Source organism: Zingiber officinale, chromosome 1A (assembly GCF_018446385.1).
Source record: "Zingiber officinale cultivar Zhangliang chromosome 1A, Zo_v1.1, whole genome shotgun sequence".
Taxonomy (NCBI): domain Eukaryota; kingdom Viridiplantae; phylum Streptophyta; class Magnoliopsida; order Zingiberales; family Zingiberaceae; genus Zingiber; species Zingiber officinale.
Window position 1 is genome coordinate 3,222,205 of NC_055987.1, and position 26,248 is coordinate 3,248,452.

The 26,248-nt window shown below is 37.1% G+C and overlaps 2 protein-coding genes across 2 annotated transcripts; one reads left to right on the forward strand and one right to left on the reverse strand.

Moving 5' to 3' along the window:
* Positions 1-2,779: 2,779 nt before the first annotated feature.
* Positions 2,780-4,927, forward strand: LOC122039069 (putative disease resistance protein RGA1). Its single transcript, XM_042599081.1, has one exon. The coding sequence runs from the start codon at positions 2,780-2,782 to the stop codon at positions 4,925-4,927; it is 2,148 nt and encodes a 715-aa protein (XP_042455015.1).
* An 18,286-nt stretch (positions 4,928-23,213) lies between these two features.
* Positions 23,214-23,676, reverse strand: LOC122039070 (60S acidic ribosomal protein P0-like). The gene is made up of 2 exons (XM_042599082.1): positions 23,419-23,676; positions 23,214-23,325 (listed from the first exon to the last, which is right to left on the reverse strand). The coding sequence occupies exons 1-2, from the start codon at positions 23,674-23,676 to the stop codon at positions 23,227-23,229; spliced, it is 357 nt and encodes a 118-aa protein (XP_042455016.1). The 3' UTR covers positions 23,214-23,226.
* Positions 23,677-26,248: the final 2,572 nt, after the last annotated feature.

Genomic DNA, 26,248 nt, shown 5'->3' on the forward strand with positions numbered 1-26,248 from the left:
GGAAGTTACGCATTGCTTATAATAATAAAGTTAACTTAAACTTTGTCCAAACATTAAAATATAGGATCACATAAATTACTCTAACGTATAATACTTCTTGAACTTTAAATAATATTAAGGTAATTCCAACATCAACTTGTTTTATCTTTCTAATAAAACTAAGTTCCACTCTATAGTTGAATTTCATGAGAGTTAAATCTGAAATCCTTGCATAGAGGAAAAGACTGAATGATGATTCCATGTCAATACTTGTTTGGTGTGTGTATTTATCTGATCTCCATTATGATGTTTTCTTCATTCTGATTCTGCATTGCTACTTTGGATGTTTTTTTTTAATTCAGCTACTTAATTGCTTCTATGGGGCTAGTTTTGTGGAGTTTGGGACTTGCATACCTTGATGTATATGCACTAAAGATCAAAAGAGACCTCAGGGCTGGCTCAAGGCATGGCCTATGCCTAGGGCCCCTATTATATTGGGGCCCACAAATTTTACATATATATCTATATAAATCAAATATGAATATTAATTTTAAAATATATGAGTTTAGATATTAAGTATTTAAAATTATAGCTAAAATAAATTTTAGTCGAGATTTATTTTCATTGGTAGTTTTAATTTTTTACTAGCTAAACTATATTTGGTCAAAAAATTAAAATTTTTTATAAATTAAATCTGGATCGTTTTTATTTTTTTACTCATGTTAGATTTAATTGATAATTTTAATTTTTTACTATTAAAATTAGATTTGGTTGGTAATTTTTTTTATTTTTTTATTAAAATTTAATTAGTAATTTTAAATTTTTTACTGTTAAAAAATTAATTTATTAATCAAAATTAAATTTTGTTAATAAATTAAAAATATTTATCGATTATACTTAATTAATAGTTTTTTTATAAAAATATGATATTTAATATTGTAGTATTATTTGTTTCTTAACTTTTATTTTTCTTTCACTTTTTCAATAATTCACCATCGATATTTTCTAGCTAAATATTTTTGACTAAATAAATTTTATTAATAATTTATCAAAATTAAAATTGATAAAAAGACATTTTAGTTCACGAAACTTCCATCAATAAAGGATTTCGAGGAAGAGTATATTATAAGTAGTGACTATATCTAGTAGTCAAACCTATTTCTTCTAGGTCACACAATAATTTTACCGTTATGTCGAGACTTTCCTTCCTCGAAGTTAAAAATAATTGATATTTTTAAAAAAAAAATTGTAATTAAAATGTATATTAATAATATTCCAATAATTGATTACTTGTTTCTAAATTAGTTAATATAAAATATTTTAAATTTTTAGGTTTGACCTAAGATAAAATTATTGCTACTTAGCCTAGTTGACTACCACTTCCAATTGTATAAATAATCATTGACAATATATAAAATTGTCCTTTTAAATTTTACTAATAAAAATAAATGTCGCCCCAGGGACATAGTTGAGTTGACTAATACTTAATAGATATTGTTACAATGAGCAAGGTGTCGAATCTCGACAAAACCAAGAAAAATACTCTTCCCACAGTGACCAACTGTAGCTTTCCGATTTATCTCCTTACAGATGCTTGTAGGGTCGATCGTGTTGGACTGTTAGGGTGGCAAATTCCACCTTTTGCTATAACTAATAAAATTAAATATTTCTAATAATATTTATTTAAAGAAATATTAATTTTTTTTCATGGTTTAAAGTGTCATGTCGAAACAGGCGAAACGCCTCGTTCCGCTTGGCGACCGGTACCGGCACGACCCCGGCACCAGACCCACGACAGGTGCGACGTGTTGCGCGACCCCGTGGTCACAGCGGAGGAGTCATTCGATCCTGCAACAGTAGCGGAGGGGTCATTACGATCCTGTAACAGTAGCGGAGGTGCGACGTCTTTGTTTTGTTTTTGCTGTTCTTTTGGCTTGCAGATCTGAAAGAAGAGCAAAGATTTGCTCTCTTCTGCAATCAGATGGCGGTGTCACTAACAGTGGGGGGATGGTTGGCGCAGGCCTTTATCCAGACCTTGATCGATAAGGCCAGCGACAAAGCCATCCAACTGTTTGCCGAGCGCCGGGGTTTTGCAGAGGACATGAAAAAGCTGCACACGTCGCTGCTGCAGACGCAAATCACCCTTGACGAGGTACAGAGTAGTCGGAGCAACAACATCAAGTGGAAGACATTGATGCAGGAACTCAAGGATGCTTCTTATGATGCTGAGGATTTGATAGATGAGTTCCAATACAATATCCTCAGGCAGAAGATCAAAGGTGAAGAAGAGGACAAGGCAAGTGGCTCCAGTGGCCTTCTAAGCATTTTGCCTGCTGCAAAAAAATTGTTTGGTTCTTCCTATGATGAGAGAGCTAGAGTGAGGGAGATTCAAGGAAGGTTGGAGACTAGTATGAAGAGCATCGTGAATCTGCCAGCAACACATGATAGAGGGAAGCAACCTGAGGTGAAGTTTCAGGCCAGAGAATCATGCTCTTCCCCGGTGGCAGACAAATTGATTGGCAGAGAGAAAGAACTGAATCAAGTGGTAGAGTGGTTGTTGGGGTCAGCTAATCAGGTGGAACCTGCATCCGGATTTGTCAACGATACCTTCTCTATCTTGCCCATTGTCGGGATAGGAGGTGCTGGAAAGACTACTCTTGTTTAGTATGCGCACAAAGACAATAGAGTTCAGGATCATTTTCACCTCAAGATTTGGGTCTGTGTGTATGACAATTTCACTGTGTAGGGACTCACTAAATCTATAATAGAGTCAGTAACTCTACAAAAACAAGGTGAGAATATGGGATTAGAACCTCTTCAAAAAATACTCCATCAGCATATTGTGAAAAAGAAGTTTCTGCTTGTTCTTGACGACGTGTGGAGCGATGATAAGAGTATCTGGGAGAAATTCTGTGCACTACTCAAAGTTGGAGCTCATGGTAGCAAAATCATTGTTACAACTCGGGGCATGAAAGTTTCTAAAATGGTTAGCCTGGCAGAACCAATCTTGCTCCATGGTTTAGACGAAGATGCCTTTTGGCAATTGTTCAACGAATGCTCATTTGGCACACTCAACCCTGAAGACTATCCAGGGCTAGAAGACATTGGTAGAAAGATTGTTCGCAAGTTGAACGGCTCACCATTAGCTGCAAAGACAATTGGCAGGGTTCTGCGATCAAATATATGCCAGCAACACTGGGCCACCGTAATGGAGAGTGACATATGGAAAGCAAAACAAGATGAAGATGATATTATGCCAGCTCTGCAGTTAAGTTATCAATATCTTGATGAAAATTTGAAGCATTGTTTTGCTTTTTGCTCGTTGTTTCCTATAGATCACAAATTCGATAAAACTGAGTTGGTTCGAATGTGGATGGCTGAAGGCTTCATTAATGAAGATAAAAACACAAAGAGTATGGAAGACGTTGGAAGTGACTATTTTCTTGAGTTTGTTAACAGTTCTTTTTTTCAAGAATCCAGATATCATTATGAATTTTGGGATGGATTTGGGATTAGAATTGTGATGCATGACCTTATACATGATTTAGCTGAGATGATTTCTACGGAAGAGACATGCAGGATTGAAAATAGCAGACACACAAAGCCGGCTTCCACAACTCGACATTTACGAGTAGAAAAAGAAAAATTGCCGCTGGAGTTCTCAGGATACAACAAGTTGCGTACCTTGGTGTTGAAACTTTCACTACCCGATAGCAGCCTCTTTGAAATACTAAGAAGCATTCGCGTTCTGGTTGTAAGTTGGTGTGGCTTGCTGGAGTTATCTGAGCGTATTGGTAAATTGATTCACCTCCGTTATCTTGATATATCATATTCTAAAATTAAAATTTTGCCTGACTTATTATGTGACCTTTATAATTTGCAAACACTGAAGGCAGAATATTGTTATGAACTAGAGTCCATACCACAAGAATTGGGTAAATTGGTCAATTTGAGACACTTTGATATATCAAACAATTTTAAAATTAAAATTCTGCCCGACTCATTGTGCGACCTTTATAATTTGCAAACACTGAAGGTAAATGGTTGTTCTGAACTAGAGTCTATACCACAAGAATTGGGTAAGTTGGTCAATCTGAGACACATTGATGCAGATAAAAAAATTTGGTTGATGATAAAGGATGTATGGAGACTAACTAATCTTCAAGAATTGCCAACATTTAGTGTTCGAGAGGATGATGAACTCAAACTTGGACAACTAAAGGATTTGACACAGCTTCATGGAACACTTTGTATTCAAAATCTTGAGAATGTTGTTGATGGCAAAGAAGCACAGCGGGCTAAGTTAAAGAGCAAAGTCCACCTAAAAGAATTGGTGTTGGAATGGAATCTGAGATTGGATGGTGCGAAGGATGCCAAATTGGACGAGGAAGTAATTGAAGTTCTGCAGCCACATGAATCACTCAAAATATTGACAATTAGATGGTACAATGGAGGTAGGTCGCCTAGTTGGTTGATGCCAAAAGTTCTACCCAATTTGGAAAAACTTGAATTAGAAAATTGCATGGAGTGGGATGACGTTCTGCCATTTATTGGTCAACGTTTGCATCTAATTGAACTTCGCATGACCGGCATGCCTGCTTTGAAACGACTGAGTCATGAATTTGAAGGCAAGTGTTTTCCAAAGTTGCAAGTGCTTAAGTTATGCAAATTTAAAGCACTGAGAGAGTGGTCTTGCACTGAGGGCAAAGATCTATTTCCCTGCCTGCGTGAACTTTGTGTCATAGATTGTCCCAAACTAAAGAGATTACCGCCCTTCCCTCCTTCCCTAGAAATGTTGACAATAGAATGCTGTCCCAGGCTCATATTAAATAGCAAAACGGAAGATGACGAGGAAGGTGGCCGCCATCTACCGCCGTCACTCAAGGAATTGAAAAATATGCAAAACTTTTGTCCGACTGCTTGCACAACCTTACTCGATTGGAAATAAATGATTGTCTATACATACCGTCTATTTCTCTGGTTCAACTGGTCGAACTGCAATGCTTGTGCATCTCTGATTGTGATGAGTTGAGAAGGATAGAGTGCCTAGGACTCCTTAAATCCCTCAAAGAATTGAAGATTGTAGAATGTCCTAAGCTGGTTCAGTTGGATGTAGGAGATGAGCAAGCAGGAAGCTTGTCATCTCTGCGTAAATTATGCGTGGACAATACTGCTCTGCTTAAAATGTTTCTTTTAAGAAACTCACTGCCATTCATCACAGAACTTGAAATTGAGTCATGTTCTGAGGAGGTGATATTTGTAGAGCCGATATGGGTGCCAAGCCTCACTGCTGTTACATCTCTAACTTTGCATAATTGCAAGAAACTACAATATCTGCCGACAGAGCTGCTGCATGGACTCACTCCTCGTCTCCAATGCCTACAGATATATGGCTGTCCACATATTCAACTTCAAGCGATACCAGAGAACTTGCTTCCCATCATCCCATTCATGTCACTATTATCTTTGAATAGGCTGAAGTAGTCAGAAAAGTTCAATGCGGATCGGAAGGGATAGTAAGTATCTTTGACTCCCGTTATTTTCATGTATATATTACTCTTATTTTTCATTTTTGTATCATATTTTTAGTTAATCTCAGCAATAGAAGAATCATGGTCTCTCTCTTCAAGTATATATGGCTCATCAACTTCTTCTTTTGCCATACATTTTTTTTTTGTCCAAGCTTTTAGGTCTTTGATATAATTAGTATTATTTACATGGCTCATTCTTTATTTTTTGTCTCTTGTATCGCATGCAATTTACAAGGTTAACTTATGAAGGCAAGGTAGTAAAGATACTATGGACGGTTCAGTTAATTATCACAAGGATCTGGCTCTTCAAGGCGTACTATACATAAGAGCAGTAAAAATATTTGTTGGAGTTTGCTGATAATATTCCAGTGATGGATTTGTGATATGTTCTTATTGCGATATATAGCCTCTTCAAAATAAATCGTCTACTATGGGAACAATAATTTGCTCATTGTGTCATCGGTGTGGATTTCTTTAATTTTCCCTAGTATTTGGGTGAATTTGCTAAATAAGTATCGCAGCAAATGAACTCAACGTTTTGACATTTGAATATTCTGCAACTATTATTATCGCATATGTGCCTTTTATATTTAAATTTGGAACTTATTTAATAATCATGTTGACTCTTTGCGTACTCTTAATTCTTAACTCGTGTCTTGTAGGCTTTGTGATAGCTATTCACTTACAGTGTAGTATTGTCGAGTATAATAGCTTCTTTGTAATGTTCATATCGTTTCAATATATTGATTGTTTTTTAAGTAAGAAAATTTAATCTCTACGGGATTTTTTGTGCGTGTATAAGATAGCTATTTTTTTCTGTTATCAGTGTAAGTTAGTTTGGAATTCAATTTTGATTGCAGTATAAATTTATATAACACACACACACACAATCTATTGTGACCCCTAATATCAGTAATAAAAATATATAACTATTATTATATTCTTTCACCAACACTTTAGGGGATTCTAGAATTTTATTAATAAAGAGATTATTTTTTTTCTATATATATTCATATGAGTCGCTATGCCATGTATTTTATTTTTTAAAAATATATATAATTTTAATATCAAAATCCTAATTAATTTTGTATTTTTAAAGTTAATTACGTTTCATAATTTTATTTTGGTGACGCAACTACCCCACTTGAGAATATATTTCGTCAAAGGCAATGCTTTTTTTACCTTAAAACGTAAGATTTATTTGAATTCTTTATTAAATCTAATTGAGCGACACTTTTGATCTTTAGCAACAAAATGGAACTAGTTGACAAAAACGACATGATACTTTATGGTTCAACTCTTAAAGAGAATTTCGCTTGCACAATCTTGAATTAACTATTTTATGCTCTTTTTTTTTCCCTCCACGTATATTCTTATAGTGGTGAATTTATTATCTCATTGAATACAAACCCCCGCGGGATCTTTGTCGTCATAGTTTTTAAACTCGTAATTTTTAATGAAAAGTGCACCACCAATAAAACCCTCTGATTGTGAAATATACATACAAAGTTCATATTATAAAATTAACTAAATATTTAGTTAAAATGAATCCTCAATCTTTCCTTTTAGTTTATGTACACTTTAAGTAGCTAGGGGCTAATTTATAGTGGGAAAAAAAAATCCAAATACATTTTTCTCCTTGTTTACCCATTTTTAAATATTAATTTATATTGTAAAATATCTAGGAAATTAATATCGAGTGCCTACTATTTATTAAGAAAACTAATATTGAGATTAGTTAATTGAAATAGGGACTGAATTGAAATAAAAAAAAATGTAATTTTCTTTATGCAAATTTGCCTACTAAGTTAGAAAATTCACATAAGCTATCTTATTCAAATATTTTATCCTAAATTTTAGATTGGATAGCTAAAAAATTTTTACAACAGGTACCCTAAATTTAGATTTTTGATGAATAGTGATTCTCTAAATTTAGAGAATGAAACTTATACTCTAAAAATAAAATAAAATTTCTTTTCAATCTTTCTCCTTCCATCCATTTTTTTCAATCTTTCATCTTTCACTCATTTCATAAATATAATAATAAAAAATTGAAGAAAGAGAAGAAAATAATAAAAAATTAAAGATAATAAAAATTTTAGAATAGTTGATGTAGTGTGTAGTAAAAAATGATTATTTAAATTTAATAAAACAAATTATTTATCTTAAATTGTAGATATAGTAATGAAGTGAATGCTTGATGCGTTTGTCTCCAGTGACTTAGCATTTCCTACGTGGGAAAAAAGAAATGAAACAAACAGCGAAACTTTTGCCCTAAAATCCCCTCGGCTTCTCCTTCTCCTCCACCCGCGACACGACTTCTCCCTTCTCCTCCACCCACATCCGCGACGCGGCTCGGCTCTCCCTTTTCCTCCACCCACGATTGCGGCTTCTCCTTCTCCTCCACCAGTGGAGCTTCTCCAAGTCCTAAAGGTCCTCCACGCCGCGAAGCTCCTTCACCAGTGAAGCTCCTCCATCAGCGAAGCTTCTCCAAGCCCTAAAGCTCCTCCACACCACGAAGCTCCTCCACCAGTGAAGCTCCTCCACCGGCGTAAGCGATGGCAAGCCCTAAAGCTCCTCCATAGCCTAACGCCATACTTCCCCCGGAACAAAAATTCCTCCACCAGCAAAACTCCTCCACAGTAATTCTGTCGAAGCTCCTCTATGCCCAAATGCCACACTAACTTGGTCGATGTGGAGAGGATATCATTTGGAGGGAAGGTAGGGTTATTTTCTTCCTTGTAGTTCCTTTGGAGGATTTTTATTGCCTGATTAATTGGAGGAATATGTTTCTAGTGCTTATTTCAGCACTGAAATGCTACTGTTTGATCATCAATGTTACTGTCTCTGTTGGATTTAGGAGTCGTTTGGGGAATTTGAGATTCTTTGTTTGTTTGATTGATTGACTTCAGATTTTAGAAGGATTTTAGGTTGCGTGAGTAAATATACATCCCTTTTGCCATATATGATGTTATGGGTGAAGTATTGTTGTATATCATATAGCTGCAAACAATTTGGTAATTAGGCGATCTTTCTGGTTTGTATTTGTTTTCTCTTCTTTTCTTTTTTGTTGGTTGCTGACATTTCTTCTTAGATTGCTATATTTTTTCCTATTACATGTTTTGGTCATGATTGATGACTTGTTCTTGTATAAGATTATTACTTTTATGCTAGACACTTGTATCAAAGGAAACTATGTTCCTATTTCTTTTATGCTAGGCACAAGTAGGAAAGATTATCCAACCAATGCCTATTTTAATCGAGACCAATCATTATTAACACAACACTGGAAGTCTGGTTTAGAAATTCAGAGATGTGAATTATTTGTGAGAAATGATTAGAGTATGTATCCAGTTAACTGAGGACAACTATTGATATAAAAAAAATTACAGGACAAACAAACAAATATCCATGACAGCCAGCTCTTCATCAGCAACATCTTTGACTCGAAGATGCATGAATGATGAACAAGGTGAAACTCCCAATATATTATGTTATTGTGGGTTAATAGCTACCCTCTGGACATCATGGAAGGAAACAACCCAGGAAGGTGATTTTTTTTCATGTCCACAATTTAGAGTAAGTTTTATTTATATAAAATTATTTCAAAATCAAATTTATTTATATATTGAGATCTCTTATATGTTATTTAACTATTGGGTTTTCATTAAGTTTATTCGATATTCAGGATAGGGGATGTGACTTCTTCTTATGGCATGATCCAGAATTGTCAGAGAGAACTAATGCAATTATTAATTATTTGAAGATGGATAAAAAAAAATTACAGATGGAGATTAGTCAATTGAAGAAATTTAATAGTTACGAGGGTGCAATTGATTGCAATGATCTCCTGGAGGATGTGAACAACTATGTTACTATAAAGTTGAGTGATGAAATATGTTCACTGAATTGGAAGTTTAGAGTTGTTGTTGTTGTTGTTGTAGTTGTATTTACTTGGATTGTGATGATCTTGAGGTGGTTGATGTAATTTACTATAAGCAAATAACTTTAGATGTAATGAAAGATGTTTCTAGGTTTTTAATGTACCTTATCAGTGTTTTATGGTTTAATGTACCTTCTCAGTTATTCTTGGTTGTTCACTCACATATCCTTTCATGTCCCATGAGTTTATTCCTAGCAACTTTCAAAATGTAATTGAGAAATTGAATTTGCAAAGTTCGCATGATGAATTACATTTGATATCTGAATCGAGTGTATTTAATTTACATTAGTGATCAAATGATAGAAGTTGCCTTGAGTGCATTTAATTGTTATCAGATGATAGAAGTTGCCTTGAGTGCATTTAATTGTGATCAGATGATAGAAATCGCCTTGAGTGCATTTAACAAGGACAACTCTTATGTTTGTCACTTTGTTTCTCGATATTATTTATTCCTATGCATCTATAGTTATGGAGATTTATAAGAAGGAAGATAGGTAAATTCTAAGGTCATTTCCATTAAAGTTGAGAAGACTACTTATTATTGGCTAACCAAAGTGATGGATTCTCCTCTCTCTAATTTGTTTCCTCTCAGGCAGCAACCAAAGTGATGATTTCTTGCTTCTCATAATGATGTCATTTCTTTGCATCTTAAAATAGTTCTTAGTATATGCCACAAGGGGAAGGAGTTGCAGACCCTTAAAGTTAACAGTTTTGAAAGAAAAACTGCAGCTTTTGATTAACTTCATGTTTTCCTTGAAATTAGAATGCCACTAATCTTGATCGAACAACACAGTGCTCAAGCAATAGTAACTTCACAATATCGACTAGCATGCTTTGAATTTCAAACACACTGATATATAATATAGTTATGTAGAACAAAGCACCAGTATATAAAACCAGAACAAGCAAGACTAGATTAATAATCTCAAAATGAACAAAGTGTTTAAAGTTCAGTTACAAGACAACACATTCCAGTAACACACAAAATTTAGAAGTTCAATTGCATTACAATCTTCTATTACATTTCAGTAGCAACATTTTAACTCTTGTCTTCATGGAATAATTCATCTCCATTCATAATCTGTGGTTTGGAAGTATGACAATCATTCCTCCCACCCAATCCCGGATCATCATTAATCTTAAAATTCATCTTTTCAGTTTTGCCTTCCTGGAACAAACAGAGAATGAGCATCTACCATCAAGACAAGGATTGTGAAAAATTCTCTTTCAAAATTTGTATCTTTCTGGATAAGAGAAGATACCTTGAACAAATCAGCATGCATTTGTAACAAATCAGTAGGCTTCTCAAAAGACCTTGTTCTCTCCATTGTCTGCACATATGTCCACACACTTGACCATTTTCTTTCCAAACCAAATGTTACATAGAAAACACACAATCTTGAAACAAAGAGTGAGGCTACATGATAGTTACCGATAATAGAAGGGCTAGATGATGGTAATATGTCAAACATTAGAAAGTTTACAGTGAAAGAAGAAATAATGGTACCTGAAAAATCCAACAGTTCTTTATCCAACCTGAACAATCTTTAACTCTCTATAAGAACAGAATCACCACTTAGATTTAACAAAAAAACTAGAAATACAATAAATCAAGAATTTGCAATCAAACCTGGAAATTTGTCAATTTGTTCAATGTTTGATAACTCATCTTTCTTTCTATCAATTGTAGAACCCTATAGGCAGATGTACTTATGCAAATTATTAATAAAACATAACACCAAAGTAACAAATGACACCAAATATACAAACCAAATCTTTTTCTGAGACTTTGCCTTTGCCCTTTTCACAATTTGTTCAATTTTAGATTGTTTTCTTTTTGTCGGTGGACGTCTACGAGACCTACTTTCAGTGGACTATGAAACTTTTTGCTCTCATTTCATGATTCCTCATGTATTATGTTGTTGTCCTGATCACCATCCAACGAATTACCAATATTGGTATACATAAACTTTTTTTTTGCTTCTTTTAATATCCCTATTAAAACAAAGCACCTCTCATCATTTTTTGACCCAAGTTGTCCCACTTCCTGTAACAATGGTTGAAGATTATTATATCTTCGTCTTTCCTCTGTATACTAACAAGAATCATCATAAAATATTGGTGATTCCTTGATATTCATGTTTAATGTCTTTGCGCCATCGTTCCAAAATATAATTTTCTGGAACTGTAGTGACTTTTCTTTTTACCAGAATGGACATCAAATGTCTACACACAATTCCATGAAACTCAAAGAGACAACACAAACACTTCATCTGACATTGTAACTCACTATATTGTACCCAAAAGGAAATCTCTTTTGGAGTTGTTCCATCTTTTCCATATACAGTTCCCATCACCTCAAAAAAAAAAATATTGACCCTTCTTCCTTCACAAATGAAGCATTACAAAACATCAAACCTCGTAGTTCATTTTGAAACAACTTAAATATCTTATTAGTGTAAACACTTTGAAACTGTTTTTCAATTGGATTGCCACTGATGACCAAAATTATTGAATTGAAAGACACAAAATTAAATTATCTTCCTTTTCTATCTTTCTTTTCAAAGCATTGTCATATTGTTCAAGAAAGTGCTTCAAAGTTGTTTTCGAATGAACATAATCATCAAAAAATGCATTCATACTCTCACTTCTTTGAGTTGTCGACATACCTATCCAAAATTTATCTTTCACATACATAGGCATCCACTTATTACAAACTTCATATAAAAAATTCAACCAATCATTTTTCTCTAAGTTAAATTCTTTGAAAATTTTTTTCTAGTTGCTATCACATTCTGTAGACGTCAAAGAATTATAAACAATATTCTTCAAGTTTCTCTTTATCAACTTATAATTGGCATGACTACTAAACTTGGCTAGAAGTTTTTTCATAATATACCAAAGATATAAATGATGATGAGAGTCTGGAAATACCTCAAGAATTGAAATTTCCATGGCTTTGCATTGATTCGTAATAATAGCTCGTGGAACTCATGCTCTCATGCTTGTCAACCATGATTTAAATAACCAAATGAAAGTTTTTGAATCTTCTTTAGATATCAAACCACAGCCAAGTAATATGGATTCACCATGATAATTTACTCCAACAAATGGAGCAAATGTCATTTCATAACTATTGGTAAGATATGTGGTATCATATGTAATGACATCAGAAAAAGAATCACATGCAGCCCTACATCTTGCATTAGCCCAAAATATATTTCTTATGCGAGAATCTTCATCTACATCAATTACATAAAAGAAATTTGAATTTCTACTTTGCATATGACAAAAGTAATTATTCAAGACTTCTGCATCACCATTCCCAAGCCTTAATCTCCTTGCTTCAGTCACATAATTTCTACACTTTCTCTGATCAAACGGCAAATTTCATAACCACTAGCTTCAACAACAAATGATTGAAAACTCTTACTCAAAATTATTCCCGCTTGATCATTCAACTCTAATTTCCTCTTAGTTTAGGAATCTAACACTTTGCATCTAAAATGTCTTGACTTCCTTGGACTTAATGTATGATTGTGTTCTAGTTGAATTCTAGTAATGACACATAGTTCATCATTCTGAACTATAATATTAATCTTTGCTTTGCAATCCGTTATACTACAAGCTCTAGGATAAAAAGAATTTTTCACTCTAGGAACGTCTTACCATTTTTAGAGCATCTGAATGAAAATACTTTATCTGGCCATCATCTCCTTTTTTAGAACCCAACTTTGAAATACCAAAACCAAGACCCTGGACATATGATTTGTAAAAAGCACGGACTTCTTCTTCAGATGAAAAATACATCCCAACATGTGGAGTATCAAGTGTATTTGAGCTTGACGAATCACCCAACACTTGCACATCATCCTCAATTAATAGTTCTTGCTCCATAGTAATTTAACAACCTAAATTCAAACAAAATAGTTATTGGCAAACATAAATAAATAATAGTACAAAGAAATGTTTAAGAACATCATTAGAAAAAAAAACTGAAATGAGAATATAACAAGGAACGTACATAAATAAATAATTCAATATGTTTCTTTTGCTGTTATGAATACACATAACTTACAAAATAACAAGGAACAAACAACACGCATTGTTGATGCCATAATTGTGAAGAAACAACAAAGCATCAATCAAGGTACCCCTTTAAGTAGGATAATGAATCATGAAATTTAACTAAAATACAGGAGAAGATACAGTGAGTGAATCCACTTCCTATACATTGGGAACTCTTTGCATAGGAAGAAATTTTAAAGGTGCTTAACAGATTCTGCTATGTCTATCCATCCATGTTGGATCATCAAAAATACATAAGAAAGTTCATGAATTGTTCAATCATCACCATGACATTTAACTAAAATACAAGAGAAGATATAGTGAGTTACCATAATGGAAAGGGCAGGAGGAAGAACGAGATACTGCCAGGAGTAGCTTCGCTGGTGGATGTTGGGTGGTGGAGCTTCGCTGGTGGAGGAGCTTCGCTAGTGGTGGAGCTTCTCTGGTGGAGGAGCTTCGCTACCAGGAGTAGCTTCGTTGGTGGAGGAGCTTCATTGATGGAGGAGCTTTAGGGCCTAGGCCGTGGAGGATGAGCTTCGTGGCTTTTTGGGGTGGCATCTTAGGGTCAGTTGGTCGTTGCCGTGGGTGGAGGAGGAGGGAGAAGTGGCGAGGGTGGAGGAGAAGGGAGAGGCAGCAATTTTAGGTTAGTTTCATAGCTGATTCCCGCGACTGTGGTGGAGGAGAAGGAGAAGCCACGACCCACGCTTCGTGGCTTTGCCGGGGTGGCGTCTTAGGGTTAGGTTGGCCGTCGCCGTGGGCGGAGGAGGAGGGAGAAGTGGCGAGGGTGGAGGAGAAGGGAGAGGCAGCGATTTTAGGTTAGTTTCGTGGCCGATTACTGCGGCCGTGGGTGGAGGAGAAGGGAGAAGCCGAGCCGCGTCGCGGATGTGGGTGGAGAAGGGAGAAGTTGCATCGTGGGTGGAGGAGAAGGATAAGCCGCGGGGATTTTAGGGCAAAAGCTTTGTTGTTCATATCATTTCTCTTTTTTTTTTTATTTTCTTTTTTTCCAAGTAGGAAATGTTGAGTCATTCATTGAGCATTTCGTGCTCCGTATTGTTGTAACATATCATTTCTCGCACTCCATATCGCTCACTGCGCCCCCTTTCCCTGCAGAAGAAAATGAGGTAGAGGAAATCAATGCCTTCGTCGAATCCGAGAAATCAAAAGAGATTGATACAGATTTCAGGGTGGGAATAGATGCGTGAAGGAAGATGATCCACAAGGAGTGGTGTGAGGAGATCTAGGGTTGCTTGGCAAGAGGCAGCAGCAGTAGCGACGGTGATGAAGGTGGTGGTGGGAAGCCTTGGAGCATGGAGTGGACTACTACTGTGGACCGGACAGTGCGTCTTTGCAGGGGCCTCTATTGGGGTTGTGGTATCTGCATTGGAGTTCTCTAACTACACCGTTTTTTGGTACGGACTCGATTTCTTCGCTTCCTTTTCCAGATCTGTTTTTATTGCATAATTGCTGAGCTCCATTTTTACTGCATTGTGTATTATGCTTGACCTTGAGAAAATGGCGAGTTTTGTTTGAAGATTATATTCTCATATGGTTGTAGTTTTGAAATTTGTCTACCATACATTTGGTGTCATAATTGATTGATTTGCTCATAGATGCTCCACTTTATGTTTTTTTTTTTGAAAAACTTGTTAAATATTTTAAGAAAGCTGAACAAATTGTTGGTGTAGCGAAAGCCGGCAAGAGGGGGGTGAATTGCCTGAAAAATAAAACTATACCCTCCTCGAAATTTTCAACTCAAATAGTGCAATAGTAAAATAATAAAATTAAAAGCAGAAATGAAAAGGGACTCAGAGGTTAACCGGGTTACAACCACGAAGGTTGTTAATCCAGGGCGATGAAAAGCGCACTAGAAAGATCTCCATCTCTAAAGGCAGAGAAGCCTTTTACACTTTGGAAGTTTAGAACTATTGCTAGAAATGACTACACAGTTGATTGCTTGAGTTAATTTTTAGATCTGGACCAATGCTATATTTATAGCCTTGGTCGGGGCGCCCTGAAGAGTTCCAGGCGCCATGGGGGAGAAAATTTTATCCCCCAACGAATAGATCGTGGTTTGACCGTGATCAAGATAAGAAGGAATCCCGGGCGCCCGGAATGGATCCGGGCGCCCGGACTGTGAAGTCAACCAGGTTGACTTTTTGTCCAAGCCTTCTGCTCTATTTCAGCTTGTCTCGGTCCGGGTCTCTTCTGCTCCGGCTCCGTTTGCTTTGGTGATTTCGGCCAACCGGAATAGGGCTGACCCAAACCCAATTCTCGGTCTTCTCCTCGAGCAGTCTTCCGTCCCGGCTTTACGTCCCTCAAACGCCGTGCACGTTCTTCACGCCCACCGGTGTACTCTTCCACAGATTTCTCATCCTTCGGACGCACCGAGCCCGTCAGCTTCCTTCCCGTGCCGTCTTTCTCGCTAGCTGCGTCTTCCGCTCGACTTCCTGCGCTCCTAAGCTCCTGCACACTTAGACACAGGGATTAGACAAAACAGGACCCAACCTAAACTTGGTTGATCATATCAAAACAACCACGGGGTCCAACAATCTCCCCCTTTTTGATGTGCATCAACCCAAGTTTAAGTTAGGGTAAAACAAACAAATAGTAATTTACTAAACTAACATTTTTGGCGCAAAAATTGCAATAATAAAATTTGCAACATAAGTTAGAATTTTTTTTAATTATCCTAACTCCCCCTAAACTTGTTACTTAATTCTCCCCCTTTGATCACAGCAAAAACAGGGTAAAAGCAGTTTTTTTTTTTAAAATGCTAAGTTCATTTTCAAAAAATTTTCAAAATGCTTTCTAAGTTGAAAACATTACTATATAAAAAAAATTTCAAAATTAAGATGTAATTTTAATTGAGAATTTTTTTTTTAATTTGTAAGTACAAAAATATTTTTAGAAGACTTAAACAAAAAAAACTTTCTAACTTTAGAAGACTTTTTAGCAAAAATAGTTTTAAAGATTTTTCAAGTTTAAATGAAAGAATTTCTAATTTCAGAATAGATTTAAACTTAAAAAAAAACTATTTGAGAATTTTTCAAAAAATATTTCTAAGTATTTTTCAAAATTCATGTGCAGTATTTAAAAATGATTAAAAAAATATTTAAGTAACCTTTTTAAAGCATTGTTTTATTCTAATTTTAATACTTTTACCAGAAAGTTAATTAAATATTTTATTTCGATATTTCAGCTTCCAGGTCGTGGAGAGACACTTGGTCTTCTTGGTTATTGGAGCAACAACCATTTCCTTAGACAAAGCTTCATAAAGAAATTCATTGTTTAATTTACTCGCTGTAAGCTCTAACTTATAAAGTTTTTAATCTAGTAAAGATTTTGGAATTCAGTATAGATTCCTTTCTACTGGGTTATTCAAAAATTTAGGGGGTACATAATTTCTGGGAACTTTCCTAAGTTGTCCCTGATGTTTTCTAATATACCAGTTTAATTTTCCGTAGACCTTAATTTTTGATTTTTGAAATCGATTTGGTCTTAAACATGCATTCTCAGTTTTCAATTTTCCAATTTCTAAATTTAATTTTTCATTTTCTAGATTCAAATTCTCTAATTGCGTTTTTAAGTTGGCAATTTCTTTTTTTGATTTGACTAAGTCTTTGGTAAGTACCTTAATAAACTTGAAAGATCGAGAAGGAGTGACATCACGTACCTTACTTACCTCACTTGGTGATGCTCCCCCTTCTTCGGAGCTTTCTTCTTCTGATTCTCCCCCTTGATCAATGCTCATCTCTGAGTCCGAGTCATCTTCGAAGAGATGATTGGCCACCAGTCCTAGTCCCGAGAAAGCTTCGGCTTCTGACTCGGATGATGAAGAATCATCCCATGTAGCCTTCAGGCTCTTCCGTGTAGAGGACGTCGATTTTTGAGGCTTCTCTTTGTTCTTTTTCTTCAGTTTGGGGTAGGGATGTAAATGAACCAAACGGTTCGTGAGCTATTCGGAGCTCGATTCGGTAAAAAGCTCGTTCGAGTTCGTTTGTTTATCTTATCGAGCCGAGCTCGAGCTCGATTTCGAGTTCGACAGTTTTATCAAGCTGAGCTCGAGCTTAAGGATATTCGGCTCGTGAGCTCGCGAACATGTTCGTTTATAGGCTCGCGAGACAAAAAAACGAGCGTTAAATCGAGCCAAAAAATGAGCTCTAAAACGAGCCAAAAAAATGAGCTCTAAAACGAGCCTTAAACCGAGCCAAAAAATTCAGCCAAAAACGAGCCCAAAAACGACCCCGAGCTTGCTTAACGAGTTAGGCTCGTTAACTTTGATAATCGAGCTAATAATGAGCCAAGCTCGAACTGTTCGCGAGCTTGATAATTCTAAAACGAGCCGAGCTCGAGCCTTGTGATAAAGCTCGATTCGAGCTCGAGCCGAGCTCGAGCCCGAATATAACTTAAACGAGCCGAGCTCGAGCCTGATACTGTTCGGCTCGATTCGGCTCGTTTACATCCCTAGTTTGGGGCAGTCATCCTTGATGTGCTCTTCCTCGTTGCAGTTGTAGCATCGGACCATCCTTCTGTTGCGTTAATGCTTCCTCAAGTGCGATTTAAATTTAATAGTTTTAACAAATTTATTTAGCTTTCTTACCAAAAGTGCTGCTTCGTTTTCGTCGATCGATGCTTCGGAGTCGAGATAGTCCTTTTCGGCTTGTAGGGCAATGTTGAGGTTCGACTTCTCTACTGGTTTCTCTGCAAGTCGAGACTCATGAAGTTCGAAAGTAGAAAATAAGTTTTCTAAACTACTTACCTCAAAGTCCTTAGAGATGTAGTATGCATCTACTAAGGACGCCCATTCAGGGATTCTAGGGAAGGCGTTGAACGCGTATCGGATGGAATCTCGATTTGTTACCAATTCGCCGAGATTCGTCAGTTGCGTAATCAGCTCCTTGATTCTTGCTTGGAGTTACGCTACCTTTTCGCCAGTGTTCATCCGGAGATTCGTTAGTTGTGTCCGAAGGATGTCGCGCCTCGCTAGCTTTGCTTCCGAGGTACCTTCGTGGAGCTCTAGGAATTTCTCCCAGAGGTCGTTTGCAGAGTCGTAGCTTCCGATCCGGCTTACCTCCTGGGGCGGCAGAACGCTGAGCAGGTGGAATTCCGCCTTTCCGTTGGCCACAAAATCAGTCTGCTCTTTCTTTGTCCAGTTGTACTCTTCTTTGTCTTTTGGCGCTGCATATCCATATTTCATTATTAATAATATATCAAATTCAGTTTTAAAAAATACCTCCATTTTTCGCTTCCATGTAGCGAAATCTCTGTCGAATTTCGAGGGATGAATATTTGCTCCGACCATCGTCTTTGTGCTTCAGTCGGCGGTTAGTTCTTCTGAGGCGGTGTGGCTCTGATACCAATTGTTGGTGCAGCGGAGGCCGGCAAGAGGGGGATGAATTGCCTGAAAAATAAAAACTATACCCTCCTCAGAATTTTCAACTCAAATAGTACAATAGTAAAATAATAAAATTAAAAGCAAAAACGAAAAGGGACTCAGTAGTTAACCTGGTTACAACCAAGAAAGTTGTTAATCCAGGGCGATGAAAAGTGCACTAGAAAGATCTCCTTCTCTGAAGGCGGAGAAGCCTTTTACACTTTGGAAGTTTAGAACTATTGCTAGAAATGACTACACAGTTGATTGCTTGAGTTAATTTTTAGATCTGGACCAAGGCTATATTTATAGCCTTGGTCGGGGTGCCCCGAAGAGTTCCAGGCGCCCTGGGGGGATAAAATTTTATCCTCCAATGAATAGAACGCGGTTTGACCGCGATCAAGATAAGAAGGCATCCCGGGCGCCCGAAATGGTTCTGGGCGCCTGGACCTCCGGGCGCCCGGACTGTGAAGTCAACAAGTTGACTTTTCGTCCAGGCCTTCTGGTCCGTTTCAGCTCGCCTCGGTCCGGGTCTCTTCTGCTCCGCCACCATTTACTTGGGTGATCTCGGCCAACCGGAATAGGGCTCACCCGAACCCAATTCCCGGCCTTCTCCTCGAGCAGTCTTCCATCCCGGCTTTACGTCCCTCGAACGTCGCGCACGTTCTTCACGCCTACCGGTGTACTCTTCCACAGCTTTCTCGTCCTTCGGACGCACCGAGCCCGTCAGCTTCCTTCCCGTGCCGTCCTTCTCGCTAGCTGCGTCTTCCGCTGGACTTCCTGCGCTCCTAAGCTCCTGCACACTTAGACACAGGGATCTGACAAAACATGACCTAACCTAAGCTTGGTTGATCACATCAAAACAGCCATAGGGTCCAACACAAATGTGACGGCTATAGGCGGAAGGATGTGAGTATTAGTCTCCGTCCTAGGAGTTTTGAATGCTTTAAGCACTTATGCACTCAAAGAACCCATGTTTCACTACAACAAAAACCTTCATAGACATCGGTTTTCCACCGGTGTCTATTTCATTTTCGACCGATGTCTATTTCATTTTTGACCCATGTCTATGAAGCCGATGTTAAAAGTCTGCCATTTTAGACATCGGGTTAAAACCGGTGTAGTATCACTTAACGACACCGATCTTCGAATCGGTTATTAACCGGTGTAGTATCACTTAACGACACCGTTTCATCAACGGTGTAAAACTGATGTAATATTGTATGTTAATAACACCAGTTTTGGCAGCGGTAAATGACCGATGTAATATTAGTTAATAACACCGGTTTTGCAGCGATGGAAAACCGATGTAATATGTATATTTTTTAACAGCACAAATTTGATTTCCGAAACAATGAAAAACCGACAATAACAAAAAAAAAAGCACAAATATTCACAAATTATACAAATATTCTTCATTCAATAATATTCATAAAATACACAAATATTCACAAATTATATAAAAAATCTTCTTACAACAATATCCATAAAATACCCAAACATTCTTTTTACATCAAAAGCTAGCTATTAGATATCAAAATCAAGGTAGAACATTCTTTTAACACATCAAGGTAGAACCGCACTTCAAATGCAATCTAGCATGCATTCAGCCCACTCGAACCTCACTTCATCAATTTCAACTCTGGAGTACTTGAGATTTGTAAACTGTAAAAACACATAAATCCACCATATGTCAAATAACTAAAACAAATGTGTACATGTATCAAATAAAATGGAATACTGAGTTTTTAAAGGCTGCTGTGGAAGATAACGAATATAACATAGAATCTAAAAATTTCATATATGACACTTAGTATATGCTGCTTAGAATATAACATAGATAATTTGCTCCTTCTAATTCAAGTGTACAGATTGATAAGAACCGACAGCATCGTACAACAACTTACTAGGCATGATAATGGTTGAACAAAGAAATATGATTACACAACAAATCCAGTGAAGGAAGCATAGAAGAACAAAGCTACCTCTGATGAAGAGATATACTATTTATTGTACTACCTCTGATGCCATTTTGGTATCCTGAATATCCTGCACTAAGCTCCCTATTTTCTGTGATTTCTGCTACCAACCACAGCAGCAAGGAATGCGGCAAGAAGGCAGCTGCCTCCTTAGTTCAGCACCCAAAACAACAAGTTAGAGCTTTCTTTGGGTCCATTCAATCCTCTAGTAAGTAAAAACATGAGTTTCAGGGAATAATGCAGTTAAGATGTAATGTACAAGATTAAACTGAAAAGAAATACTTCTTAACCATACTTTTTGAAATGCCCCACTAATTACCTCAACCCCTCCTTGCATGTGCCGTGATTTACCTCTTTTCCAAATAGTGGAGGGTCACCTTGTTGGGGTTGCCAAGGTGACGGTTTCACCTTTTGCTTCCAAATAAGAAGTGTAAGGTGCTTGTTACCACCAGTTGACATCAAGTGCCATCAAGTGCTGGTTGTAAGAAGAGAAAGAACACATCCTCTTAAGTTTCTCAAGGAGTGTAACCAGATCAAAGCAAAACTATACACACCAACCATATTAATCAGGACATCCTAGTGAAATATCCCAGAATGGTCTAGGTACAATGGAACATGTGAATGTTGAGTAAAGGATATGCAAACACGAGGATAAACACATCATTAGTAATTCATGACCCTCAAAGCTATGGCTATAAGTTGGTTGCCCTCTTTCCTTTGTATGTCCAAATACCATCAAATATCAGACATGAAATGTGTTAAATTAAATTGTACTATTCTTGATCCGAACAAATATCAGATTTTCATTTTTCATGATGACTATACACAAATGATATAAGAAACAACTATGTTGCTCTGGGTGCTAAATAATTTAACAAAGAAAAATATTTATCAAAATACACAGCTAAATTCATTGCCTAAGTACCTTGGAAAATACAAATGTTATATTGTGCCTATAACTATGGTGCTGGAACACAATCACGGCATTGCTAAGTAGCTTGATTCATTGTTCTTGATCATGTATATCTTTGAACATATATGATTCACATTACACAAGTCAGATCATTATAAATACAGCCCGAAACAAGTGTGCATTCTCTGCCAACCAACTTAAAGCACAAAAGAGAAAATCCATATGAATACTGTAAACAATACAAGGATAGCCTTGTATATAACCCACCAACCTATTGGACCATGGATCATCAAGACCTTGTCCAGTTTCTAATCACTACAGAAGCAACAACTCATGACACTACATGCAATGTCAAAATGGAATATATTATAACAAGAGAGAAGAGGAAGCATACCGAATCCCAAAATTGAAGAACAAATCACAAAACCCAAAAGGGAAAAATCCATTAGATATAAGATTTCTATAATAATAATGCATACTCCAGAAATCATTAGATGCCTTGGAGAAGAAAAAACAAGATGCAGCCTGCAAATGTTCAACCACACGTAAGTGTAAACAGGCATTAACATTAGTTAAGACAAAGCTCAGGAAGAGAGGGATCATTGATCAGTAACAAGAAAGACATCCAGCATAGAACCATTATATTGGCATTCATCGTTCAGCCACAGATCCTCCAAGTAACTTAGGATATCTTTACTATACTTGACTCTGCCATAATCAATAATGCATGTAGTATAAAAGCACTTAAACAGTATAAAGACACGGTAGTCATATCATTGATCTTAGCATGTCCGATTCAGAATAAGCTATTTTCGAGTTAAGGAACTTACCACCCAAATGACAAAGCTATTTCTGCTCCAAGAATTTCACGAGTGGAACTTCATAAAGCTTGACTGCCTTCTCATTATCAATGCATGCATCAACACTCTTATTAAATGTTTCATTTGCTTGACAGAGCACTAGAAGAAAGATACTTTCTTTGGAGAACAAAATGGCTTAAACTAGAGATGATTAATCACCTTTAATCGCTGATTTAGTTTCAGTGTTTCATATCTGGTCTCTTTGGTGCAGGAAGTAATACAGAGTGGAAAAGGTTTATACAATATAGCAAACAAGTTATCTAAGAACTTGCAAAATGGAAAACCTCAACCAACAAATATTGATCACTTGACCCAAAACTCTGATCATTGTAATATCCAACATAAAATAGCATTAAAAACACATTAACAGATAGATGATCAAGCAGCATAGATTCATTGTTTCATATCTGGCCCCTTTGGTGAAGGAATTCAAATGTACGCATGGGGTACTGAACTAAAGATACTACGGAGTGGAAAAGGTTTATACAATCTAGCAAAAAAGTTGTCTACGAACTTGCAAATGGAAAACACCAAAAATATTGATCACTCGACAGAAAACTATGATAATCGTGATAACCAACATCAAAAAATCACATTTATTATATTCAACACCTTGTACTTGGCAACCTCCTCGCTAACTTCCTTAAGATCGCCCTTTGTGAATATCAATCCCACATTCCCCTGAATCAGTCAAGGATAATTACTAAATAGCTAAATGATCGATTCATGGAGGAACTAAAGATGAGGAAATGGGAAATGGCGAAGAGTGCGTACGACGAGAAGGGGGAGGAGGTTGAGGAAGTCCTTGTTGCCGGTCTTCTCGGTGTGGAAGCGGATGCAGCGGCGGATGAGGGTGTTCTTGCCCATGAGGATGACGGAGTCGCCGCGGAGGCCCCTGCGGATGCTTTGGAGCTGGTTGGACCCAACATTGTCGGCGGCGGCGATTAGGACCTTCCCGTACTCGTCCAGAAGCGAGCACAGCTTCTTGTCGTAGCAGACCTTCTTCTCCGCTTTCGAGAGCTTCACCACCATCTCGATCTAACTCCGGGCGACACAATGGGAGACGGAGAAAGGACAGAGATGGAGGGACAAAGAGTCCGAGCCGCCCTTTGCGCTGCGATTCACCCCGGAGCGCGATTAGCAGCAAGAGAGATTAGCAGGACGCGATTAGCAGCAAGAGAAATGGGGCGGCCATCCTTTTACCGGTCATAGTGAAGGGAAGGAGGAGCGAGCGACCTCGGATGGGGATCTGAGAGAGGAGATCCCCATCTCTCAGATCAGCGGCGAGCTCCTCGTGGATGCGTGTGGCTTCCCGGTGGGAGCGGCCGGGAAGTGAGTGCGAGAAGTGGAAGGACTGCCCCCATCCCCACTCGTAGATGTCTGTGACGAGGTTGTAGAAGGTGTCGACGAAGGCAGGGACGTTATCGTCGTCGGGCGCGGTGGCAATGCCCTCCTTGGAGCGGAGAAAGAAGCACAAGTCAATCTCATCTTAAGGTTCACTGCCCGCTTGCCTTTCACTTCCGCCGAGCCCCTCACCCACACGAACCAGTAGACCGCGATAGCGCCGATGACGACCGCCGTCCACATCGCCGTCAAGAGATCCATTGCTAGTCTTTCAAATGGTATCTCCTAAAAGGAGGATGCAGAGGATCAGGGTTTCGATTTATTGTGGGTGAGGAGAAGCCCAAAAGAAAGGGCGCTACGAAAGTCCGCCAAAATTTTGGTTCATAGACACCGGTTTTAAAAACCGCGGTTAAAATCGATGTCTATTAATGAAAAAAAGGCGCTCATAGACATCGGCTAAAAAAACCGATGTCTATGAGCGAAAATCTGCGCTCATAGACACCGGTTTTTGGAAAAATCGGTATAAAATACTCAAATACATCGGTTTTTGCTTAAAACCATTGTTGTTCCACTGATGTCTATGAGGATTTTTGTTGTAGTGTTTCTTCACTCTTGTCTTAACATTCTGAAGAATATCTGAGAGAAAATCAAGTATTTTTTATGGTCATAAAGCAATCATCCTTTAATGAGCACTATGACCTCTGTTAATTGCTAAGGTGCATGCTCTGTGACCTTTGTTAATTTACCTCGGCAATAGCTTCGTGCTCTGCCGAGCAACCTTACGAAGGATCACCGATCGATATTCTTGGATTGGCCAGGTGGAAGAGCCCTCAGGACAATAACACAGTGGTCCACGGAGAAGTATAGTTAGGCAAGTACCTCATCATTAGGCATTGTTGGTATTGCAGTATTGCTAAAAGGAAGTTGGAGATCAAAGAAAAGTTGGGCGATGCTTCTGCAAATTATAGAATACTCTCCGGAAGCAAATATTGCAAAAGATAAGTTTGGAGATAAGTTAGAGACTTTCATTATCAAACGTAATCCATCGTTCAATTCAACCACACTCTCTTCCAATCATTCATATATGAATGTTGGTCCCCTTGGATAAGTCTAGTGGCTAGCGTATGAGGTGTTGTCATAATGAGGTATGAGGTTCGAAACTCGGTAAAGCCGAGGTAAATATCTTCATTATGTGCTAGTTCCTATTCCAAAGGTAAGTAGTCACCCGTGATTTACCTCCTCCGTGTTGACCCTGGGACGGGTTGGCGGGGGCGCTAAGGGCGAGCGTATTAACCTTTTGCCACAATATATGAAAGTTGACTCATCAAAGATTAATTAAAATTATTTAATATATAATATTACAAAGTTGAATCTATCATATGTGAACGTTCACGTCCGATAAAGACTATTACTCCCATAAATTTCCAACATAATTCTATTGATATATGTATTTAATGATAGAGTTACGATAAAAAATAATTTATTGGGAAATAATTTATTGAAAAAGAGTTTACCAACAAAATTTTATTTTCCATCCATGATTTCTAATGAAATTAATTTCCGTAATTATTATTTTCCAATGAAAAATAAACTTCCATAGTAAATAACACCGATGGAATCACCGATTCCATTGGTAAATTCTATTTTGGAATACCGACAGAATCATCAATTTCATCGGTAAGGGGTTTTGATATTTACCGATGGAATCAGTGATTCCGTCGATATTTCGTGTTGGTATACCTAAAAGGATTTACCGACAGAATCATCGATTCCATCGATATTAAAAAAAATTTCAACAAACGGTTATATTTATGCCCTAACCTGTTTACAATTTTTATATATAAAAGAAATCATCACAAACTATGACATTTTTTTATATACAAACGATTTAAGAGGTTCACAATCTACACAATCATATTTCACATTCATCCATATATTCATACGATCACATTTCACAATCCACACATATGAACATTTTTTCATACATCTTAACAAATACATTTTATACATTTCATACAATCCATAATATCACTAACACAAATAAACTAACATCCATACAACCAAACATCCATATGATCAAACATTCATACAACAAAACATCTATACAAACAAATGAATAGAAAGTATCTAAATATCCATAATAAAAACAATCACAATCATCTAAAACAAGCAAAATCTAAACATTCATATAAACAAACATCCATACAAACAGACTAATAGAAAAAAAATGTAAATATCCATAATCTAGAAAATCATACAG